Below are 18,568 nucleotides of genomic sequence, written 5' to 3'. Positions count from 1 at the left end.
CATAACATACAAACCCTTACACATATGTCCACCATCAAACCACATCAAATTACAAAAATTACAAGGACCCAAGATTATATAACCTCCACTAGTTTAAATGGTGATTGCTTTCTTAACCACAAAATTAAACAAATATCCCATTTATAAAAACTTTTTACAAACATTCTTTTTATACAGTGTAGCCTTTTTATCAAGCACGATCAAACAAACCACACTGGGGCAATCGATTGCCCAAGGGTGTTGCTCTGGACGAGCCATTAACATCAGAGCCGGTCATGTTATTTCACAGTAGATTTCCATCATATGATCATCATTCACAGCCTGCACTAAATTTATAAGATCAAAATTAATTTACTGTAAGCAAAAAACCCCAAAAAACCCGTAAATAAAATACATTTGGAAGGCTAAATGACTTTCTGAACTGAATTAACAAGCTACAAATCTTGGCTACAGATTGGAGAAAAATATTCATTCAGTCCATGATTGAAGGAATGCATTCATGTACCATTGCTTGGTCCATTCAGTGCAAAGCAGGACAAAAAAAAAATATATATATATATATATACATATAGTGCATTCAGAAAGTATTCAGACCCCTTCACTTTTTTCACATTTTGTTATGTTGCAGCCTTGTGCTGAAATCGTTTAAATTCATTTTTTCCCTCATCAATCCGCACTCAATACCCCATAATGACAAAGAGAAAACAGGATTTTAGAAAGTTTTGCAAATTTATTAAAAAGAAAAAACTGAAATATCACATTGATATAAGTATTCAGACCCTTTGCTATGACACTTGAAATTTAGCTCAGGTGCCTCCCATTTCTCTTGATCATCTTTGAGATGTTTATACACCTTGATTGGAGTCCACCTGCGGTAAATTCAATTGATTGGACATGATTTGGAAAGGCACACACCTGTCTATCTATATAAGGTCTCACAGCTGACGATGCATATCAGAGCAAAAACCAAGCCATGAGGTCGAAGGAACTGCCTGCAGAGCTCAGAGACAGGATTGTGTCGAGGCACAGATCTGGGGAAGCCTACAACAAAAATCTCTGCTGCATTGAAGGTTCCCAAGAGCACAGTGGCCTCCATAATTCTTAAATGGAAGAAGTTTGGAACAACCAGGACTCTTCCTAGAGCTGGCTGCCCAGCCAAACTGAGCAATCGGGGGAGAAAAGGGCCTTGGTAAGAGAAGTGACCAAGAACCCGATGGTCACTCTGGCTGAGCTCCAGAGATCCTGTGTGGAGATGGGAGAAACTTCCAGAAGGACAACCGTCACTGCAACACTCCACCGATCTGGGCTTTATGGCAGAGTGGCCAGACGGAAGCCTCTCCTCAGTGAAAGACACATGAAAGCCCACTTGGAGTTTGCAAAAAAGCACCTGAAGGACTCTCAGACTGTGAGAAACAAGATTCTGTGGTCTGATGAAACAAAGATTGAACTGTTTGGCCTCAATTCTAAGTGTCATGTCTGGAGGAAACCAGGCACCGCTCATCACCTGCCCAATACCATCCCAACGGTGAAGCATGGTGGTGGCAGCATCATGCTGTGGGGGTGTTTTTCAGCAGCATGGACTGGGGGACTGGTCAGGGTTGAGGGAACAATGAACGGAGCAAAGTACAGAGATATCTTTAATGAAAATCTGAAACAGAGCGCTCAGGACCTCAGACTGGGCCGAAGGTTCACCTTCCAACAGGACAATGACCCGAAGCACACAGCCAAGACAACACAGGAGTGGCTTAGGGACAACACTGTGAAGGTCCTTGAGTGGCCCAGCCAGAGCCTTGACTTGAACCCAATCGAACATCTCTGGAGAGACCTGAAAATGGCTGTCCACCGACGGTCCCCATCCAACCTGACAGAGCTTGAGAGGATCTGCAGAGAAGAATGGCAGAAAATCCACAAATCCAGGTGTGCAAAGCTTGTCGCGTCATACCCAAGAAGACTCGAGGCTGTAATCGCTGCCAAAGGTGCTTCAACTAAGTACTGAGTTAAGGGTCTGAATACTTATGTCAATGTGATATTTCAGTTTTTTCTTTTTAATAAATTTGCAAAACTTTCTAAAATCCTGTTTTCTCTTTGTCATTATGGGGTATTGAGTGTAGATTGATGAGGGAAAAAATGAATTTAAACGATTTCAGCATAAGGCTGCAAAATAACAAAATGTGAAAAAAGTGAAGGGGTCTGAATACTTTCTGAATGCACTGTGTGTGTATATATATATAAATTTAAAAAAAAAACTACCATGAGGAACTATGCCTTTCTCCATCTTCCATTACTACAATTCCAACCTCCCTATTTCAAAAATTGTTATCCCTATTCCGATCCCCAAACTTTCCACCACCGATTCTTACACATTCTTTCCACCCTACTGACACTATTCGCCTCCCTACTTTCCCACCCACATTATTTACATATTATCCACCCACACAAAGAAACAGTACATTACTTACACCGGTGATCCAGCAGAGCAAGACCCATAAAGAAGTAGGCCACTGCTTGAAAGTGCATCTTCTTTATTTGCAGTAGGATTTTCCAGCATAGAGGAAGCACTTTGTCTGTTTCTGCCAGTTTCGTCAAATGGGCGTAACTCTCCATCACCTGTGAGAAGTCACTCGGCTAGTAAAATCAATCCTAACAACACCTGGTGCAAAAGTTAACCAAAACAAGATGACAAGAAGAGAACGGATGGCCTAAACATCACGTTTTACTCGATTCGCATTATAATCCGGGTAAAGACATTTTCTTGATAAGCGTGATCAAAACAACATCATCGTCTCTGTCTTCACACAGCAATTTAACTATGACAGCAAAAGACTTTTGAAATGCCCATTTCCTCTTTCTACCTACATCACTTTCATTTAACAGTAATGAGTAAGCAAACAACACAATGAACCAATATTGTTTCACCCCGCGTTTCGCTTCGCGTGCATGGTAGTATCAGAGACTGGAAGGCAACCTAAGATTAAACAGCAAATGAGGCAATAGCTTTTCAATTCTACAATCTCTGAAAATAAAATAAAAAGAAATTTTTTTCTTTTCTTTTCTTCCCCTCTCTTCTCAGCACAAGTTGGTCCCCGTTTGTTGTCAAGTCAGATGGCACATGCCACAATGCAGCTGTTTTCATCAATTGAATATCATGAGATTTGCATCATTGATCTCACTTGGAGAGTCTTGTTCTAAGTGTGCAACATGTTCTGACACATCCCTTCATTTGGACGGGGTATTGGCAACAGCCACCCTGTGGGAGATCTTGTTCCAAGCGTGCAGCACGTTCTTCTGACACATCCCTTTATTTGGGCAGTGTAGAGGCAATAGACCGCTGCCTCAAACACTCCCGAAAATAAAATAAAAATAACCCGGGTTATGTACATGAAGCGAAAACATGCCTACTGCTTATGTGCATATGTAATGCATTGTGGTTTTATAGCTCATATAAATCAAACTGCATTGGCACATAGGCTGACATCAGAGGCCTGAATCCTGAGGCCGAAATGCACTGCCACCTACACAAAGCCCATGATGCATATTTTTTTATAATTTTTTTTGAATACAAGATCGAGGCTCGTGTAAGAGCTAACATTAATCACAAAAAGACAAACTGACACATAAAACATAAGATAAACAGAGCGGGAGACAAGATGGGGAGAGAGAGGGAAGCACACAAGTACACCATTTGAGAGCAGGGACATCGGGAGATCTGTAGGAGGGAGAGGGCTTGGGGGAAGTAGGCATGGGAAGGGGGGTGGGGGGAGAGGGATAAAACACATGGACATTGCTACGACTTCCAGGAAAGAAGTCGGAATTTCAAAAAAGTGGATCTGGGGTGAATTAACGGGCGTAGAAAAGATTAAGGTTTTGGATGGGGGAAGACAAGAGATGGTGGTGAACAGCTGTTTTAAAGACCTGGAGGGAGGAGTGGGATTGAACAGAGTGAGGGAGTTTGTTCCAGAGGCGGGAGAAAAGAGAAATGAAAGAGTGAAGGTGAATAGACAGTCTTGATTTTGGCAGTTTCACCATAAGAGGGTTGCCGGCAGATCTTGTGCGACCTGTAGGAATATTTGAGGAACAGAGCACAGACAGAGCTGGGGGAGCTAGGCCGGAGAGGAGTCGGTAGAAGACAGAAGGACCACCAACCTGCCTGCGGTGAGTAAGTGAAAGGTACTCGGAGTTAGCTTCATCGCGGGAGATTCCAATGATTCTGAAAGCTTTGGTTTCAACAGCGTGAAGCCGAGCTAGGTGTGAGGCAGGAGCACCGGCCCATAGGGGAGAACAGTATTCCATTGAGCTGCAGATAAAAGCCTTGTATGTGGTGAGGAGCTCAGGTGTGCCAAGGAAGGACTTCGCACGACGGATGATGCCAAGTTGGCGACTGGCTTTGGAGGACAGCTTGGAAATGTGGTTTTCCCAGGAAAGATCATGGCAGATAGTGAGACCCAAAAGCTTGAGTGACAGAACTTCTTGGAGGATTGTTGAGAAAGTAGATGGGAGGGTTGTCCAGTCGGTCCTTTCGGAGAGACATAGTAAGCTTGTGAGATTTGTCAGGATTGAAAGACATGTTCCACTTGTTTGACCAGTCTGTGATTTTGTCCAGCTCTGCAGAGAGTGAGGAGGCTGCAGACTGCCGATCTGAGGGATGAGGTATGGAGCGGCATAGAGTGGAGTCATAGAGAGGATTTTCCAGAGAGTCGGAGAGCTCATTGATGAAGACCAGAAAAAGCACAGGGCCCAGAACACTGCCTTGGGGAACTCCAGCCTGAACAGGAAGGGGAGATGAGAGAAATTCATTCAGGGCCACACGTTGACTATGACCAGAGAAGAAGTCCGCAAGCCATGTGTGGAGATTTCCATGGATACCATAGGAGGAGAGTTTGGTGAGCAGAGTTGGGTGCCAGACCGTATCGAAGGCACGTGATATGTCAAGGGAGACAGCTCTGATTTCCTGTTTGGCATTAAGGACCTCCATCCATTGTTGAGACAGCAGAAGCAGCATGTCAAGAGTAGAATGACCTTGTCTCAATCCAAATTGATGATCCGAGATCAAGCCATTGGAGAAGAGGAAGGATTTGATGTCAGAAGCGATGATTGATTCCATGACCTTGCTGATTATTGGGAGCAGGCTGGTTGGTCTGTTGTTGCAAGGATCTGTTTTTGCACATTTTTTGTGTAAAGCTCTAATGTTGGCTGATTTCCAAGCTGATGGCAGATGACCTTGAGCAAAAGAGAGGGTGAAGAGAACAGAGAGAGGGTGAGATAGAGCGGCAGAGCAGGATTTTAGGACCCGTGGGCTGATGCCGTCTGTGGTCCTTTTATTGGCTCCAACTTCGGTTTGATTGTGAGCTCAATTTATATTGGCTGCAACTTTGCGATATTTGATGATCCTTTTAACAGTCACTTCGGTTGTTTTACACTGAACGGAAAGCTGAAAGGGAGGGTGTGACGACGGTGAATATGACACTTCCGAAGGACATCCTAGGCTTACCATAGCACCAAAATGGCGGACGCATGTTTTTTTCAGATTGCAATTAAATGTGGATGGTGTCAGGCCAGCTGCCCTACCAAAGAGTATAGAACGGACATACATACAAACACTTGCTCCATTATATAGAGATTGGCCAAATTATCTCTAGCTGAAGAAAAGAGCGAGATTGATTTTATCCCTAATTAGCTCGGACGATTCATAGAAAATAAAAAAAAAAGGGTTTTTATATCAGTCAGGCTATTTTATGACCGAGGGAACAGTGTGATCACACACACACACACACACACACACTCACACTCACTCACTCTCTCTCTCTCTCTCTCTCTCTCTCTCTCTCTCTCTCTCTCTCTCTCTCTCTCTCTCTCTCTCTCTCTCTCTCTCTCTCTCTCTCTCTCTCTCTCTCTCTCTCTCTCTCTCTCTCTCTCCGGGTGGAGTAAGGTACTGCAGTGAAAAACACCCAGTATCCCCAGCCTAACCGTATTAGCTTAAACTTTGCAACAGCAAAGTGATAAAAACAAAAGCACTTTGAAAATGAAAAATAAAACATCAGAATGAAGATTGATAGACCTGTGTTGCCTTCCGGGCAATTGTGATGCAGAAGTTGAAATCCTGTGATTGTTCTTGCATGATGTGTTTCTCCAGCGTCACCTCTTCAGCTTGACAGAGGAGTAGGTTTACCAGCAGGTGCAGCATTTCCTGCGTCAAATCTGGCGTTTCACCCTGCGGCATCTGCTCAGCTATGACATTCAAGATTCCTGTGTGAGCAGCAAAAGTGGTACAAACTTTGGAAAAGTGGACAGTTTGGATAATCGAATTTTATATACCTGCGAAGGAATTAATTCCCCCACAATTACAGATGGGTCAATTTAAGTGGCATATTTTAGTATGACTTGTACCACCCCCTCCATTTGGGAATGGCGCTAAGCCGTACATATTTAAACTAGAGGGTTCATAAAACACGACACCCCACACAGTGTTCAAGTATTTACAGTGCTTCAATTTAAACAATATAATGATATTAAAGATCATTTTAAAAAAATTCTGCAGCTATTGAAGCTATTGAAAAAAATGCTTTTGAAGCAGGCTTATGCACCACTCTTATTATATACACAACCCAATCTAACATGTACAAGTATTGCTACACTGGAGGTTCTTGGAAGTGTATAATTATAATTAACAAGTGTATAATTGAAATAAAATAAAGATTGGAAAAAATTAATTAACTCTGGAATTTACCGCCATTTTCCGCAGCGTCTATTACACCATCCTATCTAACATGTTATATTAGTTATTCATGCCTGTTGTTTGTGTCCATTATGGCACCCTTACAAAAAGTAGGTTTCCTGTTTGGAGTGATTTTAAATTATTAAGCCGCTTCCATCTGTCCGTCCAAAATGAAGCAGAAGGACCTTTCTAACCCGCCGTGTTTAATTCTAAAGGGTTCTGAAGTGTAATTCTAGAGTTCTAAGGGGTGATTGTAAAAGGTAATTGTAAAGGGTAATTCTAAAGAGTTCTAAAAGGTAATAATAATGGGTTTTAAAGGTTAATTCTAAAGATTAATTCTAAAGGGTAATTCTAAAGGGTAATTCTAAAGGGTAATTCTAAAGGGTAATTCTAAAGGGTAATTCTAAAGGGTAATTCTAAAGGGTAATTCTAAAGGGTAATTCTAGAGGGTAATTCTAAAGGGTAATTCTAAAGGGTGATTCTAAAGGGTGATTCTAAAGGGTGTTTTAAAGGGCGATTCTAAAGGGTGATTCTAAAGGGTGATTCTAAAGGGTGATTCTAAAGGGTGATTCTAAAGGGTGATTCTAAAGGGTGATTCTAAAGGGTGATTCTAAAGGGTGATTCTAAAGGGTAATTCTAAAGGATAATTATAAAGTGTAATTCTAAAGGGTAATTATAAAGGTTAATTCTAAAGTGTAATTCTAAAAGGTTATTCTGAAGGGTTATTCTAAAGGGTAATTCTAAAGGATAATTCTAAAGGATAATTCTAACGGAGAATTCTAAAGGATAATTCTAAAGGATAATTCTAAAGGATAATCTAAAGGATAATTCCAAAGGATAATTATAAAGGGTTTCATTCATTTCTAGGCTTTGCCTGTTTCATATTTAAAATGTTAAACTGAACTGCTTCCTTTGGGACACTGGTGCTGGTTTTTTTTTTGGACTGCCAGGCAGGCAGGCAGTACAAACAAGATCGATAGTTCTAACAGCGTAGCCAGGCTCGTTTGGTACTTTAGTTTAAGAGGATAGTCTGATGTGGGTGGTTAGATTTTCTAATCAGCAGTTAGAAAATAATGTAAGTATGGTTAAAAAAATTTTTGACTTCAGGCATGAACAGCTGATTAGTGAATGACTTGGGTAAGAAAATGGCGAATGGCAAATGATGAACCAATAAATTCCACATTCCTGTGCCACCTCCAGTCAAACGTCAGGCATTGCCAGCAGGTTCTCTATATTTTCATTCCAAACACCATCATTCCAATCACAAAATAATACTATCGTATTAATATATCAAAATACGAGGTCAAATATGTAATACTGTTGTGGCGGACACAATAACCCGCTGGCGCAGTGACATAATTCCGAGCACCAGTGGGTGGCGGCCACGCCCCAGATGAGGCGTGGCCTCCAGATATACACGCGGCTCGCAGCCCCGAGCACGGAGTGCTGACGAGTGAGCGTGCAATAAAGAGCTCGACCTAATTCAAAGCATTGTGGCCTACCTTTATTTAACGTGTGTGCCCAGCACCACACTACACTGGTGACCTCCGACTGGTTCAGCCGTTGCTGTTCCCCGAACGCGCTATGGCCATCAACGTTGCCGCGATCAAGCTACCGGAGTTCTGGGAAGCGCAGGCCGACACCTGGTTTCTACAGGCCGAGGCCCAATTCCAGCTCCGGGGCGTCACGGCGGACGATACAAGGTACTTTTACGTGGTCGCGGCCCTTGGATCCGGCACGGCCGCCTGAGTCGTGTCTTTCCTCCGGCACCCGCCGGACGAGAGCAAGTACGCGGCGCTCAAGCGGCTTCTCCTCGACACGTTTGGCCTCACAGAGGCCGATCGCGCTGAACGTCTTTTGGACCTTCCCGTACTCGGCGACACATGACCCTCCGCCCGCATGGATTACATGCTGTCCCTGCTCGGCGACGGCCACGCGGATTTCCTCTTCCGTGCTCTGTTACTCCGCCAGCTGCCTGTACCGGTACGGCTCGCGCTGGCCGGTACGACCATTACGGAACCGCGCGCCCTGGCCAGGGAGGTGGACAGGTTTTTCGCAGCCCACGACGCATGGCCGGCATATAGCACGGCCGTCGTGGATCCCGGCGCCGCGCACGGCGCAGGTTTGGCGGATCCGCGTTTGCGTTCGGATCCTCCCGAACACGGCGCAGGTTTGGCGGATCCGCGTTTGTGTTCGGATCCTCCCGAACACGGCGCAGGTTGGGCGGATCCGCGCGTGGCCGCCGCCACGCCCCGCCCACCACCGTCGTCACGACCGGCGCGACAACCACCACCGGGCCAGACCTGGTGCCAGTTCTATACCAGGTTTGGCCACAAGGCCAGGTCCTGCCGCCCGCCTTGTACTTTTGGCAGGTCGGGAAACGGCCAGGCCGGCGCTCGCTTCCTGCCATGAGCGTCGTCCATATTGGCAGCCTGCTGTTCATAACGGACACCTCCTCGGGTCGTCGCTTCCTGTGCGACACGGGAGCGCAGGTGAGCATCCTCCCTGCCTCCGCGTCCGACAAGCAAGCTGAGGGCCGGGGCCCCGCTTTGCTTGCCGCCAACGGCACGCCCATCCGCATGTTCGGAAAGCGTTGTCTCTCGCTGCGGTTCGGGGGGCAGCGCTTTCAGTGGTCGTTCGTTACCGCTAGTGTCCCCATGGGCCTACTCGGAGCGGACTTCCTCTGTGCGCATGGGCTGCTGGTGGACGTGAGGCACAGACACCTTGTCCAAGCCGAAACCTTCAGCTCACTTGCTTGCGCGCTGAGCAGTTCGGAGGGAGCTGCTCACCGAGCGGCTCGCCAAGCGGCTTGCTGAGCGGTTCGGTCCCGGCGAAGTTGGTCTGCACGCTTCCGGCAGCGGACGAGTTCACCCGCCTCCTCGCCAGTTTCCCGGCCCTCACGCGGCCCACTTTCTCAGCGGTGGCTGTCAAGCATGGGGTGGAGCATCACATCCCCACCGTCGGGCCACCGGTCTACGCCCGGGTGCGCCGCCTCGACCCGGCGAAGCTCGCCGTGGCACAGGGGGAGTTTGCCACGCTGGAGTGACTGGGCATCGTCTGGCGCTCCAACAGCGCATGGGCATCGCCGCTGCACATTGTGCCCAAGCCCGGCGGTGGGTGGCGGCCGTGCGGAGACTACCGCCGCCTCAACGATGCCACCACCCCCGACCGCTACCCGGTCCCTCACATCCAGGACTTTTCCGCCCGGTTGGTGAAAATGTCCCTCTTCTCCAAGGTGGACCTCATCCGCGGATACCACCAGGTCCCCATCAGGCCGGAGGACATACCGAAGACGGCCGTCATCACACCATTCGGCCTCTTCGAGTTCCTGCGGATGCCCTTCGGGTTGAAGAATGCGGCCCAGGCGTTCCAGCGGCTTATGGACAGTGTCTTGCGCGACTTGGACTTCGTGTACGTCTAACTGGACGACATCCTCGTCGCAAGCGCGTCCCGTGAGGAGCACCTCCGCCATCTCCGCACGCTCTTCGAACGCCTGGGCCGACATGGCCTGATCATCAACCCCGCCAAGTGCCGGTTCGGCGTCACCGAAATCGACTTTTTGGGGCACCGCGTCACCAGGCACGGGGCCATCCCCTTACCGGCCAAGGTGGAGGCGGTCAGGGGTTTTCCGCTCCCCCGCACGATCAAGGGGCTCCAGGAGTTCCTGGGCATGGTGAACTTTTATCACCGTTTTCTGCCCCGCATCGCCCAGCTCCTGCGCCCCCTGCACGAGGCCCTCCGGGGGAAGCAGGGCAAAGGCGAAGTTGCCTGGACCGAGCCGATGGACGCGGCGTTCGCGGGCGCGAAGCTCACCTTGGCTAACGCCACCATGCTCGCGCACCCGGCGCCCGATGCACCGACCGCCCTCACCACCGACGCGTCGGACTACGCGGTGGGCGTGGTGCACGAGCAATGGGTGAAGGGAGCTTGGCAGCCGCTGGCGTTTTTTAGCCGGCAGCTCCGCCCGCACGAACGGCGGTACAGTACCTTCGACCGCGAGCTGCTCGGGCTCCACCTGGCGGTCCGGCACTTCCGCCATCTGCTCGAGGGCCGCCCGTTCACGGCCTTCGTCGACCACAAGCTCCTGGTTTTCGCGATGGCCAAGGTCGCCGAGCCGTGGTCGGCCCGGCAGCAGCGTCACCTCTCAGCCGTGTCCGAGTACACGACGGACATCCGGCACGTCGCGGGGAAGGACAACCCAGTGGCGGATTGCCTTTCCCGGTCCGTCGCCCACGCGGTCCACCTCGGGATCGACTATGCCCGGATGGCGGCGGACCAGTCCGCCGACCCCGCCGTCCAGGCTTTTCGGACCGCCGTCACGGGCCTCCGCGTCACCGAGGTACCGTTCGACGGCACGGGCGCGGCCCTCTTGTGCGACGTCTCCCTCGGCCGGCCTCGCCCCATCGTGCCCGCCGGCTGGGTTTTTGACGCCATCCACGGCCTGTCCCACCCGGGCACGAAGGCCTCCCAAAAGCTGGTCGCCGACAAGTTCGTCTGGCATGGCCTCCGGAAGGCCGTCCGCGATTGGGCCAGGACGTGCCTTGCATGCCAGCGCGTGAAGGTTCACCGCCACATCCATGTCTCGCTGGCCCCGTTTACGGTGCCCGAACGTCGGTTCGACCACGTTCACGTGGACTTGGTGGGACCTCTGCCCCCCTCGCGGGGTTTCACCCACGTCCTCACAATGGTGGACCGCACCACCCGGTGGCCGGAGGCCATGCCTTTGGCAGCAACGACGGCGGCGGACGTCGCGCAGGCGTTCATCGCCACTTGGGTTGCCCGGTTCGGCGCCCCCTCGGACATCTCGTCCGACCACGGCCCCCAGTTCACCTCGGAGCTCTGGGGGGCGGTAGCGCGGGGGCTTGGCGTCCAGCTACACCGCACCACGGCCTACCACCCACAGGCCAACGGCCTGTGCGAGCGCTTCCATCGCGCCATGAAGGCCGCGCTCCGGGCCAGCCTCCGCGACGGCGGCTGGGTCGACAGGCTCCCCTGGGTCCTGCTGGGCCTCAGGACGGCGCCCAAGGACGACCTGCACGCATCCGCGGTGGAGTTGGTCTTCGGACAACCGCTGCGGGTGCCAGGCGAGTTCCTCCCCGACTCCACGGCACCATGGTCCGCGGTGCAGCAGCGCTCCGCCCTGCAGGAGACCGCCCGGAGGTTCGCCCCGGTGCCGACGGCGCACCACGGTTGCCCGCCAATGCATGTCCCCCCGGAGCTTCGCACGGCGGAGTACGTGTTCGTCCGCCACGACGCCCACCGGACACCGCTGCGGCCCCCGTACGACAGGCCCTTCCGCGTGCTGGAGACCGGGGCGAAGCATTTCACCCTGGACATCGGCGGTACTCCTGACCGCGTCTCCGTGGACCGCCTCAAGCCGGCCCACCTCGACTTGGCCCATCCCCCGCCAGCGGCTCTGCCCCCGCGTCGGGGCCGCCCCCCGGCGGGCGGACCCCCGGCACCGCCCAACCCCGCCGTCACGCCACCCCCCTGCCCTGCACCCATCCCAGATGCCGCCAGAGGCATCCCAGATGGCATCCCGGCATCCCAGACGCCGCCAGCCGCCAGAGGGCGCTTCGGCCGGGTCATCCGTTTGCCCCGCAAACTGACCCTTCAGGTGCGCGGGAATTCTGGGGGGGCGCGTGTGGCGGACATGATAACCCGCTGGCGCAGTGACATAATTCCGAGCACCAGTGGGTGGCGGCCACGCCCCAGGTGAGGCGTGGCCTCCAGATATACACGCGGCTCGCAGCCCCGAGCACGGAGTGCTGACGAGTGAGCGTGCAATAAAGAGCTCTACCTAACTCAAAGCGTTGTGGCCTACCTTTATTTAACGTGTGTGCCCAGCACCACACTACACTGTAGTATTTATATTGTAAATCACAATTGTATTGAGATAATGTATCAAACCAGCGAACCATTGTCATCTGTTCACTAATGGATTTGGGAGAAAGGTCCGTGTCGATCACATTTCAAAATCATAATTTAGATTGAGGAATTTATAAAACCTCCTACCAACGTTAGGACACCCACTGGGACCCCAAAACATTCCACAGAAGGTTATTATATTACCCTTTAGTAAAATATGCAACTGTAATGGTTACTACGCATGTCCCCGTCATGTAACCAGACCCTCAGCTCTGATTGGTGCACGTTTGTGGGGATATACAGACAGGACAGACAAACACTGCACATTCCGATTCATGTTCAAAATACAACATTCAACTGAAATAATTCGTTTCCAGATCATAAAGTGATGATTATAGACAGACAGCCATGAACCAATTGCTTAACCTCACTTTTTGCTTTGGGTGTGTGGGGGTAATAAAGAGAATTGTGGTGCCCTCCCCCACCCTCAACCCTTGGGACTATTCATTTTAACCATCTTAAACCTTCCTCAGCACCACACTCCTCTCCACCGCCTTCAAGTACAACCACCAATTTTCAACTCATTCCATTTGGCAGTTCAGGAGTGCATAGAAGTCAAAGAAACAAAGATACAAACACTTCTCGAATTGTAGTATGATACATTATTTTATGTGATGCATCGGGCCAGGAAGAATTCTTGAATCAACTATATTGACACAGCAGTTATGCAAAATAATTTAATAATTTAACAAAAAAAATATGTTTTTTTAATTTTTAATTTTAATTTTTAATTTAATTTCAATTTTTAATTTCAATTTTTAACAAAAATAATTTAATTATTTTTCAATGCTTGAACTTTCTGTTTACGTCGAATTTAAACTGCTGTTCCATTGCGGAGCCAGCAGAGGTCGCTGCATCATAAAGCAAACCACCACCCTTCCAGAATGTCACAAGATGGTGCATCCACAGTTATTAAACATAGGTGATATTCAAAGGTACCGTATCTTTCACAAAAGTAGGCGTTTGGACCAGTTGCAAGACAGATATCCACATAGACCTTTTGTATAAAAATGGAATATTAAGTGCATCCAAGCAAACTTCCACATAGTGATCAATAAAAGTGTTTAGTTTAAAGCAAGACGAATAATCTCTTCAAATCTGCAGCAGCATCCCACCCATATACAGGTAGCATACCTGCAGCCTGACAAAAAGCCTGCAAAGCACTGTTCAAGCCTTCTGGTGTAGAGCGATCTTGGCAAGTCCCCAGCTGTGTGTAGAGTGCAGCCATGTTGAAGAGAATAGAGGCCTGCTCAAATTCCAGGGAGTTTCCATAGCAGGGCAGGCCTGTAAGCGAGTCATACCTGTAACAGAAAAAACACTGATGCTAGTTCAAGTGAAATAAAAAAACTGCACTTTTCCGACCTTCAATTTGGAGTTTTACATTCACGCAGGTGACATGGTTTATAAATGTTAGCAGCTCTGTGGCTCATTAACGATCTTCAGGGTGGGATCATCTGCTTGACCCTGACTAGTCTGGTCTACATGCACCGCAAATCCACTCAGCGTTTGACTCCTATTTCCTTCCCTTGTTACAGGAGGTCATTCCGAATGACTATGGGTTTGTACGTTTTCCTGGATACAACATAATAAAGTAAGGATGATGCTTCGCCAAAATAAATGTATGGTTGGTCATAACTACAAAATACATTTTGACTTTAGAGTAGCACAATTATGAAACTCCTCGTTTACATTAAAAGACGATTCAATAAAAAAACTAGAACGACACAGTAGAGCGCATACCTCCACCAGGCTGAGCAGTTTATGTTTTGTATCCACCTGCTAGGCCAGATCTGGATCCGGACTTGAACCAAAATCAAATCGGCTTGTTCCTGTTGCATAACCAAGTCATCCACCAAGTTTTGTCATAACTCGGCCACAACTTTTTGAAATATCCTGCTATATATTTTTTTTGGCCCCATCTCTCAATGGTTAAGATTCACTTAAAAAATTATTGTATCCGGATCTTCACCAAAATCTAATAATTTCCTCCTTGTCACACACCCAAACTGTCCACCAAGTTTCGTCCAAATCCATCCATAACTTTTTGAGATATCCTGCTCACAGATTAACAAACAGGGATGAAAACATAACCTCGTCCCACCTTCGTTGGCAGAGGTAATGACATGCATTGGCACATTTTTCTCCCAATCGGCAACTTAAACACAAATTTTGTAGAGATGCATTCATTAACCTCGCAAACAGATTCCTTGGCTCTCCATGACATTGACATCACATGTGCTAACTAGAACGGCACTCGGTAGAGCGCATACTTCCACCAAGCTGAACAGTTTATGGTTTCTATCCCGATGATGGGCCGGATCTGGATTCGGACCTGAATCAAAATCTAATCGGCTTGTTCTTGTCACCTATCCAACTCGTCCACCAAGTTTAGTCATAACTCATCCATAACTTTTTTAACATCATGTTTATATCACTTTTGGCCCAATCACTCAATGGTGAATAATCACAAAAAAAAATTAAAAATTCTCGTATACAAATCCAGCCTCAAATATTCACCAAAATCGAATCGATTCGTCCTTGTCACACACACAACCTCTCCACCAAGTTTCGTTCAAATCTGTCCATAACATTTTGAGATATCCTGCTATATATCGTTGTTGGCCCTATCCTCCAATGGTGAAGAATCAATTTTAAAAATTATAGTAGCCGGATCCGAATCCATATCTTCACCAAAATCAAATCATTTCGTCCTGGTCACATACACTACCGCTCTGCCAAATTTCGTCCTAATCCGTCCTCGACCTTTTGAGATATCTTGCTCACAGACAGACAGACAGACAGACAAACAAACAAAAAAAATGTCGTGCATGGCACGATACTTGCGAAATCCCCAAAATAAGTTGTTGGCCTATGATGACCTCAAAATATTTGGTGGTTGAATTCATTGATCTGGTACGCAAATCCGCTTAAAATTTCAAGTCAATCGGATGACAATTGAGGATTTTAGAAATTTGACAAAGTTGGTGACCTTTGGCATATGTTGACCTATTGATCTTTTGACCCAATAAACAATAGGCTTCTTGCTTATGACCAACTCTACCATTTGGTGAAGTTTCGTGAAGATCAGTTGAAAATTGTGACCTGTAGAAGACTGACATACAGACAAACAGACAGATAGATAGATAGACAGACAGAATGATGCACAAGACCAACCAATATACTTGAAAAATCTTCGATTTTCGCAAGTAACAAGCAGACAAACAGACAGACAAGGGTCAGGGGTGAAAACATAACCTCCATCCACCTTCGGTGGAGGAGGTCAAAAGCTGGAATAAATTTTCCTTCCCTTAAACAAGGATTTGCGGTCCATACCAAATGAAAAGCATATTGGGTCTGCAAAATGAAGGCATGAAGTGCTCCTTCATAGTCAGAAGCTCGGTGTAGTACTCTCTGAGAAGGTCCAGCCCTGCATCACACCGTTTTGGGGTCCGAGCTGCCTGCGGACCACAAAGGAAGAACCTCAAGTCAAGCGAGGTTTATGACATCATGATCTGAGCATCCCGCCCATGCCAGAGACGCTGAAGTCCAGGGTTGTCAATATTTATTTATCTTTCATATAATCCAATGTATAAAACTGTCAATGAAAGAAAAGTTATCGAATCTACTCAATAATGAAGCAAACTTGACAACAATTTCTAATAATAATTGTGTTTCATTCCAAGGGAAACATTTATGTTTAGGAAATATTCCTGCCACAGCTTTGGCAGGTGAATTAAACCCAGAAGGCAGTTATTGTGAATAATGTAATGGTTTTTCTTTTTCAATTTTCAGGCCTTTCTTCGATCGACTACGACCTACATAAACAAGTACAGTACAGGTAGTTGGAAACGTTAGGATGTCACATTGGCATATTATTGGTAGGTGCCATCAATAAGGTGGTGACACTGGAATCGCCATCAATCGGAATGCCCTGATACAATCAAGACATGGCGAACGCTCTGAGAAAAAGCTACATTAACCTGGGCCAAATGGAATAAATGAAAGAGGTGCAAGCAAATCTAGATGCCATCAGCAGAATTGTATGACATTGGTAATTATGCAGACGAAGTTTGATGATTCGGTGTGAGGCAGAGAGGAGATGGGAAATGAGAGATAGTGACACAGTCCTTATATCTACATGGCAGAGGACAGAAGATTTTTTCATAAAGCTCACAGTGAAGATTGAAAAGGGATTATAAAGGATTCCCACATCTGTTGCCACAAGAGGGGAGGAGGGGTTATTTTGGGTGCACGCCGACACAGCTTCCTGCCTCAAATTTACCGATTGCATAAATTGATGCAATTTTCTCACTATTTATCAATTTAGAATGATTTCCATTGCTTATCGGCGTCCAACTGATTCAAGTATATTTTTGCAAGTGTTGTGCACACGGAGTTTACTTTACAAGACACAGAGAAACCCTGAAGTATTCTGCAACTGGACCAGAAGGCATCAGCCCACGGGTCCTAAAATCCTGCTCTGCCGCTCTTTCACACCCTCTCTCCATTCTCTTCACCCTCTCTTTTGCTCAAGGCCATCTGCCATCAGCTTGGAAATCAGCAAACATTACCGCTTTACACAAAAAGGTGCAAAAACAGATCCTTGCAACTACAGACCAATCAGCTTGCTCCCAATATTCAGCAAAGTCATGGACTCCATCATTGCTTCTGACATCAAATCCTTCCTCTTCTCCAATCGCTTGATCTCGGATCATCAATTTGGATTCAGACCAGGTCATTCTACTCTGGAAATGCTGCTTCTGCTGTCTCAACAATGCATGGAGGTCCTCAATGCCAAACAGGAAATCAAAGCTGTCTCCCTTGACATATCATGTGCCTTCGATACGGTCTGGCACCCCGCTCTGCTCTCCAAACTCTCCTCCTATGGTATCCATGGAAATCTCCATGCATGGCTTGCGGACTTCCTCTCTGGTCGGTCAACGTGTGGCCCTGAATGGATTTCTCTCATCTCCCCTTCCTGTTCAGGCTGGTGTTCCCCAAGGCAGTGTTCTGGGCCCTGTGCTTTTTCTGGTCTTCATCAATGATCTCTCCGACTCTCTGGAAAATCCTCTCTATCTCTTTGCTGATGACTCCACTTTCTGCCGCTCCATACTTCATCCCTCAGATCGGCAGTCCGCAGCCTCCTCACTCTCTGCAGACCTGGACAAAATCACAGACCGGTCAAACAAGTGGAACATGTCTTTTAATCCTGACAAATCTCACACTCCCACGATGTCTCTCCGAAAAGATTGTCTGGAAAACCCTCCCATCTACTTTCTGAACAATCCTCTCCAAGAAGTTCTGTCACTCAAGCTTTTGGGTCTCACTATCTGCCATGATCTTTCCTGGGAAAACCACATTTCCAAGCTGGCCTCCAAAGCCAATCGCCGACTGGGCATCATCCGTCGTGCGAAGTCCTTCCTTGGCACACCTGAGCTCCTCACCACATTCAAGGCTTCCATCCACAGCTCAATGGAATACTGTTCTCCCCTCTGGGCTGCTGCTCCTGCCTCACACCTAGCTCGGCTTCACGCTGTTGAAACCAAAGCTTTCAGAATCATTGGAATCTCCCGCGATGAAGCTAACTCCGAGGGCCTTTCACTCACTCACCACAGGCAGGTTGGTGGTCTTTGTGTCTTCTATCGACTCCTCTCCGGCCTAGCTCCCCCAGCTCTGTCTGTGCTCTGTCCCCCAAATATTCCTGCAGGTCGCACAAGATCTGCATGCAACCCTCTTATGGTTAAACTGCCAAAAATCAAGACACTCTGCTCACCTTCACTCTTTCATTCCTCTTTTCTCCCGCCTCTGGAACAAACTCCCTCACTCTCTTCAATCCCACTCCTCCCTCCAGGTCTTTAAAACAGCTGTTCACCACCATCTCTTATCTTCCCCCATCCAAAACCTTGATCTTTTCTACCCCCGTGAATT

The 18,568-nt window shown here is 47.9% G+C and overlaps 1 protein-coding gene across 2 annotated transcripts in view; it reads right to left on the bottom strand.

Moving 5' to 3' along the window:
- The window catches only part of LOC137434253 (rhophilin-2), an 83,139-nt gene that overhangs the window by 30,869 nt on the left and 33,702 nt on the right, over positions 1 to 18,568 (bottom strand). For both annotated transcript variants that reach the window (XR_013624663.1, XM_068127075.2), the window contains exons 6-9: positions 15,974 to 16,098; positions 13,775 to 13,941; positions 6,056 to 6,243; positions 2,460 to 2,607 (exon numbers count right to left, since the gene is read on the bottom strand). Coding sequence is in view for 1 of the 2 variants with exons in the window: in XM_068127075.2 (XP_067983176.2) it covers positions 2,460 to 2,607; positions 6,056 to 6,243; positions 13,775 to 13,941; positions 15,974 to 16,098 (628 nt within the window). In the remaining variant the exon portion in view is untranslated. The remainder of the gene's footprint in view (positions 1 to 2,459; positions 2,608 to 6,055; positions 6,244 to 13,774; positions 13,942 to 15,973; positions 16,099 to 18,568) is intronic.

Source organism: Myxine glutinosa, chromosome 10, assembly GCF_964187855.1.
Source record: "Myxine glutinosa chromosome 10, kmMyxGlut1.1, whole genome shotgun sequence".
Taxonomy (NCBI): Eukaryota; Metazoa; Chordata; class Myxini; order Myxiniformes; family Myxinidae; genus Myxine; species Myxine glutinosa.
Note: the sequence above shows the minus strand (reverse complement) of the source record. Positions and strands in the feature narration are given on the sequence as shown.